At 35.6% G+C, this 17,867-nt stretch overlaps 1 protein-coding gene across 3 annotated transcripts in view; it reads right to left on the bottom strand.

Annotated features, from left to right (window-relative positions):
* The window catches only part of VIRMA (vir like m6A methyltransferase associated), a 155,398-nt gene that overhangs the window by 105,147 nt on the left and 32,384 nt on the right, over positions 1-17,867 (bottom strand). For 2 of the 3 annotated variants that reach the window (XM_077167223.1, XM_077167221.1), the window contains exons 3-7: positions 16,770-16,856; positions 14,738-14,786; positions 13,216-13,384; positions 10,441-10,563; positions 9,609-9,881 (exon numbers count right to left, since the gene is read on the bottom strand). In XM_077167223.1, coding sequence (XP_077023338.1) covers positions 9,609-9,881; positions 10,441-10,563; positions 13,216-13,384; positions 14,738-14,786; positions 16,770-16,856 — 701 coding nt within the window. The remainder of the gene's footprint in view (positions 1-9,608; positions 9,882-10,440; positions 10,564-13,215; positions 13,385-14,737; positions 14,787-16,769; positions 16,857-17,867) is intronic. The other variant, XM_077167222.1, reaches the window with a different exon arrangement.

Consider the following 17,867-nt stretch of genomic DNA (forward strand, 5'->3'; position numbering starts at 1 on the left):
GTACACTTACATTTGAAAAGATAAGGGCCTCTAAGGGCCTGACTTTTAGATAAGTCAAAAGTCTTCTATAAAAACAATCAGAGAGAACCTTCTCCACCGAAGGGGGAAGAGTGAAATGAGACTAAGTATCAATGGCTGAGAGATTCCAAACAGAGTTGAGAGGTTATCCTGGAGTTTATTCTTATGCATCAAGTAGATATCACCTTGTTGTACAAGATGTAGTGGAGAGGCTGGAGGGAACTGCCTGAAAATGTGGAGCTGTGTTCCAGTAGCCATGTTTCTTGATGATGATTGAACAATGATATAGCTTTCACAATGAGACTCTGTGAAATGTGAAAACCTTGTGTCTGATGCTCCTTTTAGCTACTATATCAACAGAAGAGTAGAACATATGGAATAAAAATAAATAATAGGGGGAACAAATGTTAAAATAAATTTAGTTTGAAAGGCTAGTGGTAAATGAAAGCGAGGGGTAAGGGGTATGGTATGTATAATCTTTTTTTCTCTATTATCGTTTTATTTCTTTTTCTAAATAGATGCAAATGTTCTAAGAAATGATGAATATGCAACTATGTGATGATATTAAGAATTACTGATTGTATATGTAGAATGGAATGATATCTTAATGTTTTGTTCGTTAATTTTTTTAATTAATAAAAAAGTTTAAAAAAAAAATAAAGCATGGCTATTTTTGCATAAAAAAAACAAAACAATCAAATCAACCAGATTCATTCTCTCCCTTTCCCTACAAAAATGTCCTCTAATAAAAACAGTCTGCCTGAAAACGAGGAACAGGATTCCCAGGATGAGCCGGAACCAGGCTTCAAAGGACTGAGAAAGACAGAATTCTAGACCGAAAGGGGGAAGAGAGAAATGAGACAAAATAAAGTTTCAGTGGTTGAGAGATTTCAAACAGTGTCAGAAGTTATTCTGGAGGTTGTTCTTATGCATTATACAGATATTCCTTTTCAGTTTACATGGTGTAACAGAGTGGTTGGAGAGAAGTACCTGAAACTGTTGGACTGTGTACCAGTAGCCTTGATTTTTGAAGACAACTGTATAAAGACATAACATTTTCAATGTGACTGTGTGATTGTGAAAATCTTGTGTCTGATGCTCCTTTGATCCTAGGTATGGACAGACGATAAAAAAACTATGGATAAAAAAATAAATAAACAATAGCAGGGATAATGCATAAAATAAATTGGGTAGATGAAAATACTATATGAGGAAGGGGTAAGGGATATGGTATGTTTGAATTTTTCTTTTTATTTCTTTTTCTAGAGTGATGCAAATATTTTTAAAAATGATTATGGTGGGACTTCCTGGAAGATGGCGGCTTAGTAAGACGCGCGGATCTTAGTTTCTTCTCCAGGACAGCGACTAGGGGAGTAGAAACGATACAGAAAGCGCCCAAAGCCACAACAGAGATAAAAAAGACAGCGTACCCCATCCTGGAATGGCTGGCTGGCTGAGAGAAGAGCTCGGGTGAGATGGCCGAGGCGCGCGGGCTTCACCAGGCGGGGCGGCAAGCGGCCGGAGTTACTCCCTTCCCCCTTCCCAGGCCGGCTGGGAAAATTGGAGAGGCGGTCCCCTGAAACCAAGGCGGCTGGCGCCCACACCACGCGCGGCCCCCCGGACCAACTGAGAGAATTGGATCGGAAACCCCCAGGCCGCGGAGAACGGTGACGGGTGGGGGAGGACCCTTCCAATCCCATGACTCCCGGGGAACGTGCACTCTCTCGGGCGGGCCGCTGCCGCTGGCGCCCTCCCGCCACGCTTGTCGCCCAGGGCCGACTAGGAAATTCGGACGGGCTCTTTCCCGGGCTGCGGCGACCAGCAACCCTCCCTGCGTTCGGACCCCGGGCCGGCTCAAGCCGCTTCGGCTAGCGAACACCTGGACGGCGAGAGTTTTCCAAAGTTTAAGGTCCCACAGCACCTTTTACTGGTGGGACCCGCAGACAAACGTGTGCCACGAGCGCCACCTACTGGGCAGGATAAGAAAAACAGAACCCAGAGATTTCACAGGAAAATCTTCCAAACTTTTGGATCCAATACCCAGGGAAATCTGTCTAAATGCGCAGACGCCAACAGAAGATAACGGATCACGCTCAAATAATTGAAAATATGGCCCAGTCAAAGGAACAAACCAGTAGTTCAAATGAGATACAGGAGCTGAGACAACTAATGCTAAATATACGAACAGAAATGGAAAACCTCTTCAAAAACGAAATCGATAAATTGAGGGAGGACATGAAGAAGACATGGGCTGAACATAAAGAAGAAATAGAAAAACTGAAAAAACAAATCACAGAACTTATGGAAGTGAAGGACAAAGTAGAAAAGACAGAAAAAACAATGGATACCTACAATGATAGATTCAAAGAGGCAGAAGATAGAATTAGTGATTTGGAGGATGGAACATCTGAATTCCAAAAACAAACAGAAACTATCGGGAAAAGAATGGAAAAATTTGAACAGGGTATCAGGGAACTCAAGGACAATATGAACCGCACAAATATACGTGTTGTGGGTGTCCCAGAAGGAGAAGAGAAGGGAAAAGGAGGAGAAAAACTAATGGAAGAAATTTTCACTGAAAATTTCCCAACTCTTATGAAAGACCTAAAATTACAGATCCAAGAAGTGCAGCGTACCCCAAAGAGATTAGCCCCAAATAGGCGTTCTCCAAGACACTTACTAGTTAGAATGTCAGAGGTCAAAGAGAAAGAGAGGATCTTGAAAGCAGCAAGAGAAAAACAATCCATCACATACAAGGGAAACCCAATACGACTATGTGTAGATTTCTCAGCAGAAACCATGGAGGCTAGAAGACAGTGGGATGATATATTTAAATTACTAAAAGAGAAAAACTGCCAACCAAGACTCCTATATCCAGCAAAATTATCCTTCAAAAATGAGGGAGAAATTAAAACATTCTCAGACAAAAAGTCACTGAGAGAATTTGTGACCAAGAGACCAGCTCTGCAAGAAATACTAAAGGGAGCACTAGAGTCAGAACCGAGAAGACAGAAGAGAGAGGTATGGAGAAGAGTGTAGAAAGAAGGAAATTCAGATATGATATATATAATACAAAAGGCAAAATGGCAGAGGAAAATATTATCCAAACAGTAATAACACTAAATGTTAATGGACTGAATTCCCCAATCAAAAGACATAGATTGGCAGAATGGATTAAAAAACAGGATCCTTCTATATGCTGTCTACAGGAAACACATCTTAGACCCAAAGATAAACATAGGTTGAAAGTGAAAGGTTGGGAAAAGATATTTCATGCAAATAACAACCAGAAAATAGCAGGAGTGGCTATACTAATATCCAACAAGTTAGACTTCAAATGTAAAACAGTTAAAAGAGATAAAGAAGGACACTATATACTAATAAAAGGAACAATTAAACAAGAAGACATAACAATCATAAATATTTATGCACCGAACCAGAATGCCCCAAAATACGTGAGGAATACACTGCAAACACTGAAAAGGGAAATAGACACAAATACCATAATAGTTGGAGACTTCAATTCACCATTCTCATCAATGGACAGAACATCTAGACAGAGGATCAATAAAGAAATAGAGAATCTGAATATTACTATAAAGGAGCTAGACTTAACAGACATTTATAGGACATTACATCCCACAACAGCAGGATACACCTTTTTCTCAAGTGCTCATGGATCATTCTCAAAGATAGACCATATGCTGGGTCACAAAGCAAGTCTTAACAAATTTAAAAAGATTGAAATCATACACAACACTTTCTCGGATCATAAAGGAATGAAGTTGGAAATCAATAATAGGCGGAATGCCAGAAAATTCACAAATACCTGGAGGCTCAACAACACACTCTTAAACAACGAGTGGGTCAAAGAGGAAATTGCAAGAGAAATTAGTAAATACCTCAAGGCAAATGAAAATGAAAACACAACATATCAAAACTTATGGGATGCAGCAAAGGCAGTGCTAAGAGGGAAATTTATTGCACTAAATGCCTATATCAGAAAAGAAGAAAAGGCAAAAATGCAGGAATTAACTGTCCACTTGGAAGAACTGGAGAAAGAACAGCAAACTAATCCCAAAGCAAGCAAAAGGAAAGAAATAACAAAGATCAGAGCAGAAATAAATGAAACTGAAAATATGAAAACAGTAGAGAAAATCAATAAGACCAGAAGTTGGTTCTATGAGAAAATCAATAAGATTGATGGGCCCCTATCAAGATTGACAAAAAGAAGAAGAGAGAGGATGCAAATAAATAAGATCAGAAATGGAAGAGGAGACATAACTACTGACCTCACAGAAATAAAGGAGGTAATAACAGGATACTATGAACAACTTTACGCTAATAAATACAACAATTTAGATGAAATGGACGGGTTCCTGGAAAGACATGAACAACCAACTTTGACTCAAGAAGACATAGATGACCTCAACAAACCAAACACAAGTAAAGAAATTGAATTAGTCATTCAAAAGCTTCCTAAAAAGAAAAGTCCAGGACCAGATGGCTTCACATGTGAATTCTACCAAACGTTCCAGAAAGAATTAGTACCAATTCTCCTCAAACTCTTCAAAAAAATCGAACTGGAGGGAAAACTGCCTAATTCATTCTATGAAGCCAACATCACCCTCATACCAAAACCAGGCAAAGATATTACAAAAAAAGAAAACTACAGACCTATCTCTCTAATGAATACAGATGCAAAAATCCTCAATAAAATTCTAGCAAATCGTATCCAACAACACATTAAAAGAATTATACATCATGACCAAGTAGGATTCATCCCAGGTATGCAAGGATGGTTCAACATAAGAAAATCAATTAATGTAATACACCATATCAACAAATCAAAGCAGAAAAATCACATGATTATCTCAATTGATGCAGAGAAGGCATTCGACAAGATTCAACATCCTTTCCTGTTGAAAACACTTCAAAAGATAGGAATACAAGGGAACTTCCTTAAAATGATAGAGGGAATATATGAAAAACCCACAGCTAATATCATCCTCAATGGGGAAAAATTGAAAACTTTCCCCCTAAGATCAGGAACAAGACAAGGATGTCCACTATCACCACTATTATTCAACATCGTGTTGGAGGTTCTAGCCAGAGCAATTAGACAAGAAAAAGAAATACAAGGCATCAAAATTGGAAAGGAAGAAGTAAAACTATCACTGTTTGCAGACGATATGATACTATACATCGAAAACCCGGAAAAATCCACACCAAAACTACTAGAGCTAATAAATGAGTACAGCAAAGTAGCAGGTTACAAGATCAACATTCAAAAATCTGTAGCATTTCTATACACTAGTAATGAACAAGCTGAGGGGGAAATCAAGAAACGAATCCTATTTACAATTGCAACTAAAAGAATAAAATACCTAGGAATAAATTTAACTAAAGAGACAAAAAACCTATATAAAGAAAACTACAAAAAACTGCTAAAAGAAATCACAGAAGACCTAAATAGATGGAAGGGCATACTGTGTTCATGGATTGGAAGACTAAATATAGTTAAGATGTCAATCCTACCTAAATTGATTTACAGGTTCAATGCAATGCCAATCAAAATCCCAACAACTTATTTTTCAGAAATAGAAAAACCAATAAGCAAATTTATCTGGAAGGGCAGGGTGCCCCGAATTGCTAAAAGCATCTTGAGGAAAAAAAACGAAGCTGGAGGTCTCGCGCTGCCTGACTTTAAGGCATATTATGAAGCCACAGTGGTCAAAACAGCATGGTATTGGCATAAAGATAGATATATCGACCAATGGAATCGAATAGAGTGCTCAGATATAGACCCTCTCATCTATGGACATTTGATCTTTGATAAGGCAGTCAAGCCAACTCACCTGGGACAGAACAGTCTCTTCAATAAATGGTGCCTAGAGAACTGGATATCCATATGCAAAAGAATGAAAGAAGACCCATCTCTCACACCCTATACAAAAGTTAACTCAAATGGATCAAAGATCTAAACATTAGGTCTAAGACCATAAAACAGTTAGAGGAAAATGTTGGGAGATATCTTATGGATCTTACAACTGGAGGCGGTTTTATGGACCTTAAACCTAAAGCAAGAGCACTGAAGAAGGAAATAAATAAATGGGAACTCCTCAAAATTAAACACTTTTGTGCATCAAAGAACTTCATCAAGAAAGTAGAAAGACAGCCTTCACAATGGGAGACAATATTTGGAAATGATATATCAGATAAAGGTCTAGTATCCAGAATTTATAAAGAGATTGTTCAACTCAACAACAAAAAGACAGCCAACCCAATTACAAAATGGGAAGAAGACTTGAACAGACACCTATCAGAAGAGGAAATACAAATGGCCAAAAGGCACATGAAGAGATGCTCAACGTCCCTGGCCATTAGAGAAATGCAAATCAAAACCACAATGAGATATCATCTCACACCCACCAGAATCGCCATTATCAACAAAACAGAAAATGACAAGTGCTGGAGAGGATGCGGAGAAAGAGGCACACTTATCCACTGTTGCTGGGAATGTCAAATGGTGCAACCACTGTGGAAGGCAGTTTGGCGGTTCCTGAAAAAGCTGAATATAGAATTGCCATACGACCCAGCAATACCATTGCTGGGAATCTACTCAAAGGACTTAAGGGCAAAGACACAAACGGACATTTGCACACCAATGTTTATAGCAGCGTTATTTACAATTGCAAAGAGATGGAAACAGCCGAAATCTCCATCAACAGAAGAGTGGCTAAACAAACTGTGGTATATATATATACGATGGAATACTATGCAGCTTTAAGACAGGATAAACTTATGAAGCATGTATTAACATGGATGGACCTAGAGAACATTATGCTGAGTGAGTCTAGCCAAAAACTAAAGGACAAATACTGTATGGTCCCACTGATGTGAACAGACATTCGAGAATAAATTTGGAATATGTCCTTGATAACAGAGTCCAGCAGGAGGTAGAAACAGGGTAAGATAATGGCCAATTGGAGTTGAAGGGATACAGACGGTGTAACAGGACTAGATACAAAAACTCAAAAATGGACAGCACAATAATACCTAATTGTAAAGTAATCATGTTAAAACACTGAATGATGCTGCCTCTGAGCTATAGGTTTTTGTTTTGTTTTGTTTTGATTTTACTATTATTACTTTTATTTTTTTCTCTATATTAACATTCTATATCTTTTTTGGTTATGTTGCTAGTTCTTCTAAACCAATGCATATGTACTAAGAAATGATGATCATGCATCTATGTGATGATGTTAAGAATTAATGATTGCATATGTAGAATGGTATGCTCTCTAAATGTTCGGTTAATTTCTTTTTTCCGTTAATTAAAAAAAAAAAAAAAAAGAGAAGGGATAATTGGAGCTGAAGGGATACAGACTGTACAACGGGACTGGATATAAAAACTCAGAAATGGACAGCACAATACTACCCAATTGTAATGCAATTATGTTAAAACATTGAATGAAGCTGCATGTGAGGTATAGGTTTTTTGTTTTTTGTTTTTTTTTGTTTTTTTTTCTTTCTATATTGTTTTAATTCTTATTCTGTTGTCTTTTTATTTCTTTTTCTAAATCGATGCAAATGTACTAAGAAATGATGAATATGCAACTATGTGATGTTATTAAGAATTACTGATTGTACATGTAGATTGGAATGATTTCTAATTGTTTTGTTAATTCTTTTTTTAATTAATAAAAAAAAATGATTATGGTGATACTCAACTATGTGATGATACTGTAAGCCACTGATTATACACCATGTATGGAATGTATATGTGTGAAGATTTTTTAATAAAAATATTAAAATATTTAAAAAAATGACCCTCACTCTCACTATTGTAGCAAAAGCCAAAACAGATTACCTGTCATTTTATCTGAATGCATTAACATTACATGCCACTACTTTCACAAATTAAGAGTCAATTAGATTGAGCATCTCACTTTTTTCTTTCAAGAGGAAAAATAAAGCCTACCAAAGGACTGCCTCATATCGTCACACAACCATATGTAAAACCATATTTAAAAATAATGTAGCATTCTGGCTTATCATAACCTGCCAAACCCCAACCAAACCATTCTAGCCAATCCTAAAGAGCACCTAAGGCAATATATAAGATTCTCTAAAAGTTCCATGCATGAGGGTAACTTTCCAGAAACCTACAACCTCCAGATAGATCCCTGGACCAGAAAAGTCCTGAAACCTAGAGGACCAGCCTCTCCAGAAAATCAGCTAGTTCCGTCTCCCTAGCCCATATTACTGACAGCCCCGTCCAACATGAAGTTGGAAATGGCATGGCCCAAATACCCTTTAAGAGTGGGAGAAAGATCAAAGATGAGGGTAGAGTTATACACAGAAGGTAAGGTTAAACAAATGAGTATGATTGCTGAATCATTATACTGATATTTCTTTTAGTCTCCAGTATCTTAGAACAGCTAGAAGGAAAAACCTAAAATTGTGGAATTGTACCCATACCAAACACTGAAATCTGTTCTACAACTAATTATTGTGCTGTGCTTTGAAATTTATTGCTTTTTTGTACATGTGTCACTTTTCACAAAAAAGAAAAGAAGGAAGTCAATTGTGATGATAAAAAAATACATATTCCTTCTAGCCTCCATGTTCTGGAACAACCAGAAGGAAAAATCTGAGATGAAATGGTAGCCCAGGATGAACTCTGAGATTTGTCCTGTAACTACTTCTTGAAGAGCGCTTTGAAAAGTACGGCTTTTCTCTTTCTTTGCTTTGTATATATGTTATATCATACAATAAAAAAAGTTAAAAAAAAAATTTTTTTTAAAAAGGGGACCAATTTGGAAAAAGAACTGCCAATAGAACCGAAAGAGCCAACAGAACGGACAGAGCCATTGAAGAAGCCTGGAAAAAAGCTAGCAGATGTCACCATGTGCCTTTCCAGCTGAAAGAGAAATCCTAAACATCATCAGCCTTCTTGAACCAAGGTATCTTTCCTGGATGCCTTAATTTGGACATTCTCACAGCTTAGAACTGTAAATTTGCAACTTAATAAATTCTCCGTTTTAAAAGCCAAAAAATAAATAAAATAAAAATAATGTAGCATTTGCTAAAATAGTTAGGCAGCAGATATCTTTAGGGTTTCCATCCAGGTTACACCAATACTCCTTACTCTGAAAACAGCCCTGAAATCCCTAAACACCATGTATTTTCTGTATGATCTTGCTTCCCTGGTCAAAACTGATGGTATCAAAGGACAACTCATAGCAAGTCAAACAGAATCCCTCTCCCAGGAAATTGGAAAAGGACTGAGATCCAGTCAGGCAATTTAGGTTGCTTGATTAAACACAGGAGGTTAAAACTGTGGGATGAATAGAGAAACAACAGTTAGCTGACAGAGAGCTAATAAAATAGATACACAAAGCAAAGAGATAAGAGAAGGAAAGTTTCCAGTTTTCATCATGTCTTGAGGCCCAGTTATATTCTGATTCTTCAGTTTGTTTCTTAAAATGCATTTATCTTTGGTATAAATTTTCTTTCATTGCTCAAAGCTATATCAAGTTATTATCTAGTACTTAAAACCAAAAGTCCTAGCAAATATAACCCACCTTCACCTTCTTCATCCTCTTCACCTTCTTCCTCTTCATCTTCCTCTTCCTCCTCAGGAATACTGTCTACTGTCTGACGATCATCCTCATCCTCATCCTCTTCTTCCTCTACATCCACATCATCTTCATCATCTTCTCCTTCTTCTTGCTGTTCCTCTTCTACTTCTCCTTCATCAGAATATTGACCTTCCTGGGGAACAGAATTCCGATCAGGAGAAATGGGCTCAAAGTAATCCTCTCTGTGAGGAGCATCCTCTTCCTTGTCACCAGACACTGAAAAATTGAGATTTAAGGCACACATTACTTTAATGGTTTAAATAAAATGATACAGCAGCAGAACTGGATACTACAACTATTTAATGACATTTTGAATGACTTAGCTCATAACTATTGTTTAAAAAAACTGTGAGATTTCCTTTCAGAAAAAAATAAGAGTATACACTATGCTACTTTGTACTAATAAGATACACTATTTTATGTTTCAGTACCAATAACTAATGCTTTTCCTTTTAGAATTAAATAACTATAGAGATACTTGCCTCTTCCAAAACATGCTGCTTTTAGTTACTCGTACTCTTCTATACATACCACTATGGCAGACTTAACATTTTATTTTCCAAAGCAATGCTGACAAAGCTGCAAATGAATATACTGCTGTTGTTTTTTAAATAAGGTCATTTGTCAACAGAAAAACATAAGGGAAATATGGCACAGAATGAAAAAAAGAAGCATTCATTAAGACTTGATTACCACATGCAATTTTTTCCTATAACCAAAGAAGGTACTATTACTACAAATTAAGTGAGAAAACTAGTGCTAATTTTATTTATACCTGTCACAGGCATGGGATCATCTTCATCATCATCAGGTGGAGGCGGACCTGGAGGAGTTCTTGGTCCCCTTGGTTGTGGTCTTGGAGGACTTCCATTAAACTGATCTTCTTTCTCCCCATCAGCTAGAGTTTTATTACAGACAGAAAGAGGACTTTCAAATTACTAAAATACAGTGAGATGAAACCATGACAAAAAAGCTCTTCATCATATGAGTTTTTTATCTTCTGAATTTATTGATAATAAAGATAAGCAACCTTTTCTTTCAATTAATTTTGTTAATTAATCTATATGTGTGTGCCAGTCTAAAAGGATTTATGTACCCTAGAAAAGCTATGTTTTAATCCTAATCCCATTTTGTAAAGGTAGCTGTTTCTTCTAATCCCTATTCAGTACTACATGTTTGAAACTTTAATTAGATTACCTCCCTGAAGATGTTACTCAATCAAGATGGCTGTTAAACTGGACTAGGTGGGTCCTGATTACTTTATTGGAATCCTACAATAGAGGGAACATTTTGAAGAAAGTGGGAGAAACTGAGAGAGAAGAGAACGCCACAGCTCCACAAAGCAGAGAGTCTACCAGCCAGCGACTTTTGGAGATGAAGAAGGAAAACGCCTCCCAGGGAGGTGGAGAGGAAGCTAGCAGATGATGCCGTGTTCACACGTGCCCTTCCAGCAGAGAGAGAAATCCTGACTGTGTTTGTGATGTGCCTTTCCAGATGAGAGAGAAACTATGACCATGTTCACCATGTGCCTTTCCACTTGGGAGAGAAACCCTGAACTTCATCGGCCTTCTTGAACCAAGGTATCTTTCCCTGGATGCCATAGTTTGGAGATTTCTATAGAATTGTTTTAACTGGGACATTTTCTTGGCCTTAGAACTGTAAACTAGCAATTTATTAAATTCCCCCTTTTAAAAAGCCATTCCATTCCTGGTATATGGCATTCCAGCAGCTAGCAAACTAGACCGTGTAAAGTTAGAATTTCTGAAATCCTGCATATCAAAATACAAACACATACACTTTTGGGCATTATATCAGAGAAATGAAGGCTTATTTTCATGCAGGAAGATTTACATGAATGTTCATAGCAGATTTATTCATAATAGCCCAAAATTGGGAACTACCTAAATGTCTTTTAGTGGATGAAAGGTTAAATAAGCTGTGATACCTCCATACTACAGAATACTACACAGCAATAAAAAGGGACAAGCTATTTATACATGCAATTCCTTGCATGAATCTCAAGGAAACTGTGACCAATGAAAAAAACCAATCTCAAAGAGATACATACCAGCATGGTTCTGCTTATGTAACATCATAACACAATGTTGCAGGAGGTTAGGGAAGGGAAGGATGTATATACAAAGAAGCAACATGAGGGAGTCTTGTGGTGACAATACAGTCTTGACTGCAATGGTGGTTATATGAAGTCGCATGTGACATATTGTATGGAACTACACATACACACATAACCAAGTGTAACTGATTAAATCTAAACAGCTCTACAGATTGTACCAATGCCAATTTTCTGGTTTTCATACTATACTATAGTTGTGAATGATATTAACACTCGGCATTGGGAGAGGCTGAGGAAAGGATGGACAAGTCTTTCCTGTACATTTCTTTACCACCTCCTGTGAATCTATAATTATTTCACAATAAAAAGTTAAAAAAAGTGGTTCAGTGGTAGAATGCTTGCCTTCCATGTGCGAGACCTGGGTTTGATTCCCAGACCATACACCATCACACCCTCCCCCACAAAAAAGAGTGAAAAAAATATATAAACGCAAATAAAATGTATGAGCTTTCAATGCCAATTATAAACAAATCAGTAAACTGAACAAAATTTTAAAGTAACCTCTATTTCTGCCAGGCATTTATATTTGTGTTGAATGAAAATACAAGTAAAACATATCCCTTCTTGCAAGGAGCTCAATCTGGTAAAAAAAAAAAGACAAGCCCATAAAAATAAAGGAATACAAGAGAAAGAAAAGTAAAAGACTAACTGTGCTTAGCAGGTAAAATGTAAGAAAAGAGAAGAAAATACAGTGTACAACTAACTATCCTCAAAGACATCACCCTATTTTATCAGGATTAAGAAAAGTGCAGATCATTTTGTCCATGCTCATAAAATGCTAACTGTTAAGCAAAATATTTTTCTCTAGTGACTTCAATTATAATTTCAATATGTGTTTCTGAATCTCTTTCCTTACTGTGATTAATACTAGAATGAGAAGAGACCCTACGAACAATGTACAGATCTGCCTGTCTCACAGGTAAGTCACTGAAGTTTACTGAAGTTTCTATTTTTGTCTCCAATTAATGAGCAAAAAGTTCTCAAAAATGGGAGAAATTTGCATTATTTAAGATTTATATATCTGAACAGATCTGAAATGCACTGCTGATAAAAAGTTCCATTAACATGAAAAATACAGGAATAAATACCAAACTTACGCCCATTCTTCAATTCTTTTAGAGATCATTCTATTAGTAAACCATGAAGTAACATTGGAATGTATTTTATCTTTAATGTTTTTTAAATGGGAGGGAGGACCTCAGACCAATTTAAAAAGCACTCTAAGAAAGCAGAGGAAGAAAATAAAATGGTAACCATTTCAACATAAAAACAAACTCTAATGGAAAAGAATAAGAGACTGAGAGATAACTTGTCAAGTCTTAAACGAGGTTCAAAAGAGAGAAAAGATTTTTGAATTAGCTTTTCTACTATCACACGAACAAGTTTCACTGGTAAAGGCAAATTTAAAATTCTCACCATGTTTTGGATTCCTTTTCAGACTCGGCTGTGGCTGGGGAGGAGGTGGAGGTGGCGGTGGCGGTGGTGGAGAATCTCTGTCATGACTTATCACTCTATCAACTGACCCATATATTGCCAAAGTCAGACAGTTGTACCAACCTCTTAGCACCAAACCATCAGTATTCACCTGATTTTGAGGAGGAAAAAACTTTCAAATAACTGTTTTGGTTAAAATTAAATCAAATTAGTCTAGGATTCAACTAAAGTCATTAAAAATATGTTGAAAATGCACAGGTCAATATTGATAGAAATTTACTAAGAGGCACAGCAGAGCTAGTATAACTCTGGGTCTCCCAGTCCTATACTTTATCAACCCTTTACAAAAATCATTAACTAAATTTCAAACCGAGAGAGAGATGCAAATTAAATTAACTGGTGCATAACAGCCAACTAAGAAATTAAACCCCAAAAGATACAGAGTTATGGTAGTCTATAAAAGCACAAATCTTGCCCAGTTCTAAAAATTACAAAATCCATAAAAATGTATAGCATTCTTCATTTATGCCTAACTCACACATGCATGTATATTTTATGTACCTACGGTGTAAGGGTAATCAGGGATATTAAATTGTTTTTGCAAATAAACTTCCTCCTAAAAAGCTCAAAGACTTTACCAATGCCATTAGACCTCAGTACATTTTTATGAAATAAAAACAACTTTATTCTTTTCAAAACATATCTAAATTATTTGCTAAACTGTCAAAATAACTATGAAAGGTAGAACAAATCCTTTCATTCCCTTTTAACAAATAAAATCAATGTCAGTACAAAAAGCTAGACTGGAAACCAAAGCTGCTGACTTTTGAGTTCTTTCCACTCTATCATGTTAGGTAAAGATAAAGTCGTAAGTGTTACTAGGGTCCCTTCTAGTAGCACGATCAGGAAGAAATTATTATCCTCTCTGCTAGACCGCAAAGGGAAAATAAGGACCAGAAGAAATGCTCAAAGACTAAACCCAGGGGAAGACAGAGCCCACTGGAAAGAAGATAAGCAGATAAGGAAGATAATTTTTAGTCTAAACAACATATAAAGGATTAAATATCCTGCTCCCCTTGAAAACAAAAGTCAGGCTGACTAATCTCATACTAGATCACACAGTAGATAATTACTACTTTTACATTTCACATCTTTACAATTAGATGCTTCTAAAATGGTATATGATACGCCAAGATAAAAAGGCATACTTTAGATACAAAAGGAAGAAATATGAAATATCTTTTTTTTACAGCTTAATTAAGTTACAGTGATATCTCATAACAATTTATCTGCCTGTTATCTTCTGTACTTGTCAACCTAATTGAAAGGTGGGGAAAAAAAACATATGCTGGCCTCTTCTAGATCCAAATATAAGAAATTATAATCTCCTATAACACTAAAACTAAAAAAACTGTCTTTTGTCCTCACTGGTTTATTTAGCTCACATTAAATGGAAGTAAAAACAAATAGTAGTGACAAGTTGAAAACTGACTTCTATAATTACCTTTGAGTTGGGTCTAAAGATGATGGAAGTATTCTCATCATATTCCAGGCTGCCAAAAGAGTAGGAATAAATAGAGAGACTCAAACACTCACAAAATAGTTCATAACAGTCTGTCTGGATTCAAATATTTTAAAATAGTCAAATGCTAGAATGTTTGTTGTTTTAATAAACTACAAAGTTTGAGTTTAATTTACTCCCCCCAAAAATGTTACCATGTAAAATAAACCCCACCGAAGCTCTGATTTAATTGGTTTAGGGTAAGTCTACACATCAGTTTTTTTTTTCTTTTTTTTAAAGCACCCCAGGTCACCACCATTAGCCATTAGGGAAATGCAAATTAAAACTACAATAAGATGCCATCTCAATTTACAAGAAAGCTATTATTTTTTTAAAAACTGAAATAAACAAGTGCTGACAAGAATACTGAGAAACAGGAAACCTTATTGTCAGGAATGTAATATGGTGCAGTGCAGCTGCTGCAGAAAACAGTTTGGTGGTTCTTCAAAAAATTAAACATAGAACTACCATAAGACCCAGCAATGCCACTTCTAGGTATATACCCAAAAGAACTGAAAACCAAATGACTCAGACAGATTATTATATGTCATTGTTCTTAACAGTATTATTCACAATAGCCAAAAGATAGACGCAACCCAAGTGTCCATCAACAGATAAATGGATAAAGAAAATGTGGTACACACACACCATGGAATATAATTCAACCATAAAAACCAAGGAAGAGCTAATACATGCTACGAAATGGATGAAGCTTGAAAAATATCATGTTGAGTGAAATACAACACAAAGGGACAGACAGTATATTACTTTACTTATAAAAAATAGCCAGAAGAGATAAATTAAGAGACAAAATGCAGAGTAGAGATTACCAGGGTTTTGTATTTTTTTGCAACTGTCCTGTAAGTTTGAAATTATTTAAAAAAAGAAAAACGCACTCCTATTAATTCTAATGTACATCCAGGGTAGAGAACCACGGTATAGTAATCTTCACAAAATGTACACTAAGATTAAAATTAAAGAAAGATGCCTATTCTTATCAAGTAGATCTTAAAACAAGAAAAAGTTCTAAAATACTAAAAATTAGCTGTTTCAGGTTATCTAGTCACTTCCATCATTTAAAAAAGCTAAATGGTTAGTATAATTTAATAATAAATGAAAGAAGGATCAAAAAAAAATTGAGTGAAGTTTAAGAAACTGTTAATTCCTGATGGAAATGGAAATTTTTTCATTTTTAAGCTGTCTTTAAAATATTTTAGTTATAAATAAGATCTAAAAAACCCATTTAATTGTCAGTTTGTTTGCAGACATCACACACCATATAGTTCTAGTAATATCTAGGATTATTAAATTCAAAAGGGGTGTCTTTTAATTCTCACGTTACAAAACATGTAGGAACGGGATTTTAAATTCTGTAGTATTGTGATGTAAAAGATACAGACAAAATATTCCATGTCAATGTTTTCACAGAGATTTTTAAAGCAGAACCAAAAAATTTAACAAATGAGTATGACTGTTGAATCATTATATTGATATTTCTTTTAGCCGCCAATGTTTTGGAGCAACTAGAAGGAAAAATTGAAAATTGTTGAACAGTAACCTATACCAAACTCTGAACTCTGTTCTACAAATACTTGTTACAATGTACTTTGATATTTATTGTTTTCTGATGTATGTTATATTTGATAATAAAAACTGTTAAAAAATTAGAATCAAAAAGTAATCTTTCCAAATTAAAGTTTAAGAGAAAGTCATATGGTATGTAAAATAAATTCATAGATGAGCCAGTAAAAAGCAAATGAGACATGGATATATTTCAAAGATTAAAAAATTTTATTTTTTAAATAAGCTCATCAACTCTTTAGGACTTTGACATTTCTTTAACAATGCTAACTGATAAATAAAATCCAATTCTTAGGTCTGCCATCAGATATATCCTTTTGTTTCACTTAAAGAATTAAAAGGTTTTGATTACTAACTCGCAAGTTTTTAGTGAAATTACCTAGTAAGTACATACCTTCCCAACCTATCGAAAACAGGGGCACTTGGTTTGCTTACATTATTGAAGAACAAGTCTAACTGAAATGTGTGCGGAGATGTCTCCCTATAAATGAAACAAAATGAAATGTTAACCACTGCAACGATCAGTTCCTTAATTAAAACAAAATAAGTACAAGTTTAAGAGCAATTCTATAATTAGGAAATAACATTCCTAAGATTAACTAACAAAAGTATACAGTTTATAATATGCTCTGTAATTCTATTTATTTACAATTCTTAAGCAGCTGCCTATTCACTTGAGTTTTATTGAAAATTGTAATCATCACCCATTTTAGCCCTGCTTTTTGGACCTTTCTAAAATACCTCAATATAGAAATTTTTTTTTTTTTTGCATGGCCAGGCACCAGGAAACAAACCCTAAACATTTCAATTTTTTAATTCATTTTAAAGTAAATATTAAGTATTATGATATCAAATTTTATAATCCTTTTATCATTATTTCCTTTCATCAGCAAAAAGAATTAGGAGTTAACTATACTTCAATTTTATACTGTAATTACAATTTGATTTCAACTTACTCCACATTAGAACAAGAATATAATTATAATACATCAGCAATTTAACATTAGATCCCTAAGTTCTGATTTAATGCCTAAACTGTCATTTGGATAGCAGCATATTACATAAATGGTTTGAATTCTTTTTTTTGGTAGAATAGTCAAGACTAAAGCCTATGACACCCAAGTCAATAGGCCAAGCCCTTGATCTTAAAGGCTTGCTCTTGTGAAGTTTATTTATGTAATGGAGAAGCTAGGACCACCTATAGATAGGCCTAAGAGTTACTTCCAACTTTTTTGTTGCTCAGATGTGGCCTTTCCTCTCTCTAAGTCCAGCTCTGCAAGGAAATTCACCACCCTCCTCGCTACCTGGGACATGACACTCAGGGGTGAAAGTCTCCTTGGCACCATGGGATTGACGATGGCTTCCTGACCAAAAGGGTCAGGAAAAGAATTGTAATAAATAAGGTATCAGTGGCTGAGAGACTTCAAATAGTGTAGAGAGGCTACTCTTATTCAAATAGATAGTGCTATTTATCATGGTTTGCCAAACCCCA

Source organism: Tamandua tetradactyla, chromosome 6 (assembly GCF_023851605.1).
Source record: "Tamandua tetradactyla isolate mTamTet1 chromosome 6, mTamTet1.pri, whole genome shotgun sequence".
NCBI classification, from domain to species: domain Eukaryota; kingdom Metazoa; phylum Chordata; class Mammalia; order Pilosa; family Myrmecophagidae; genus Tamandua; species Tamandua tetradactyla.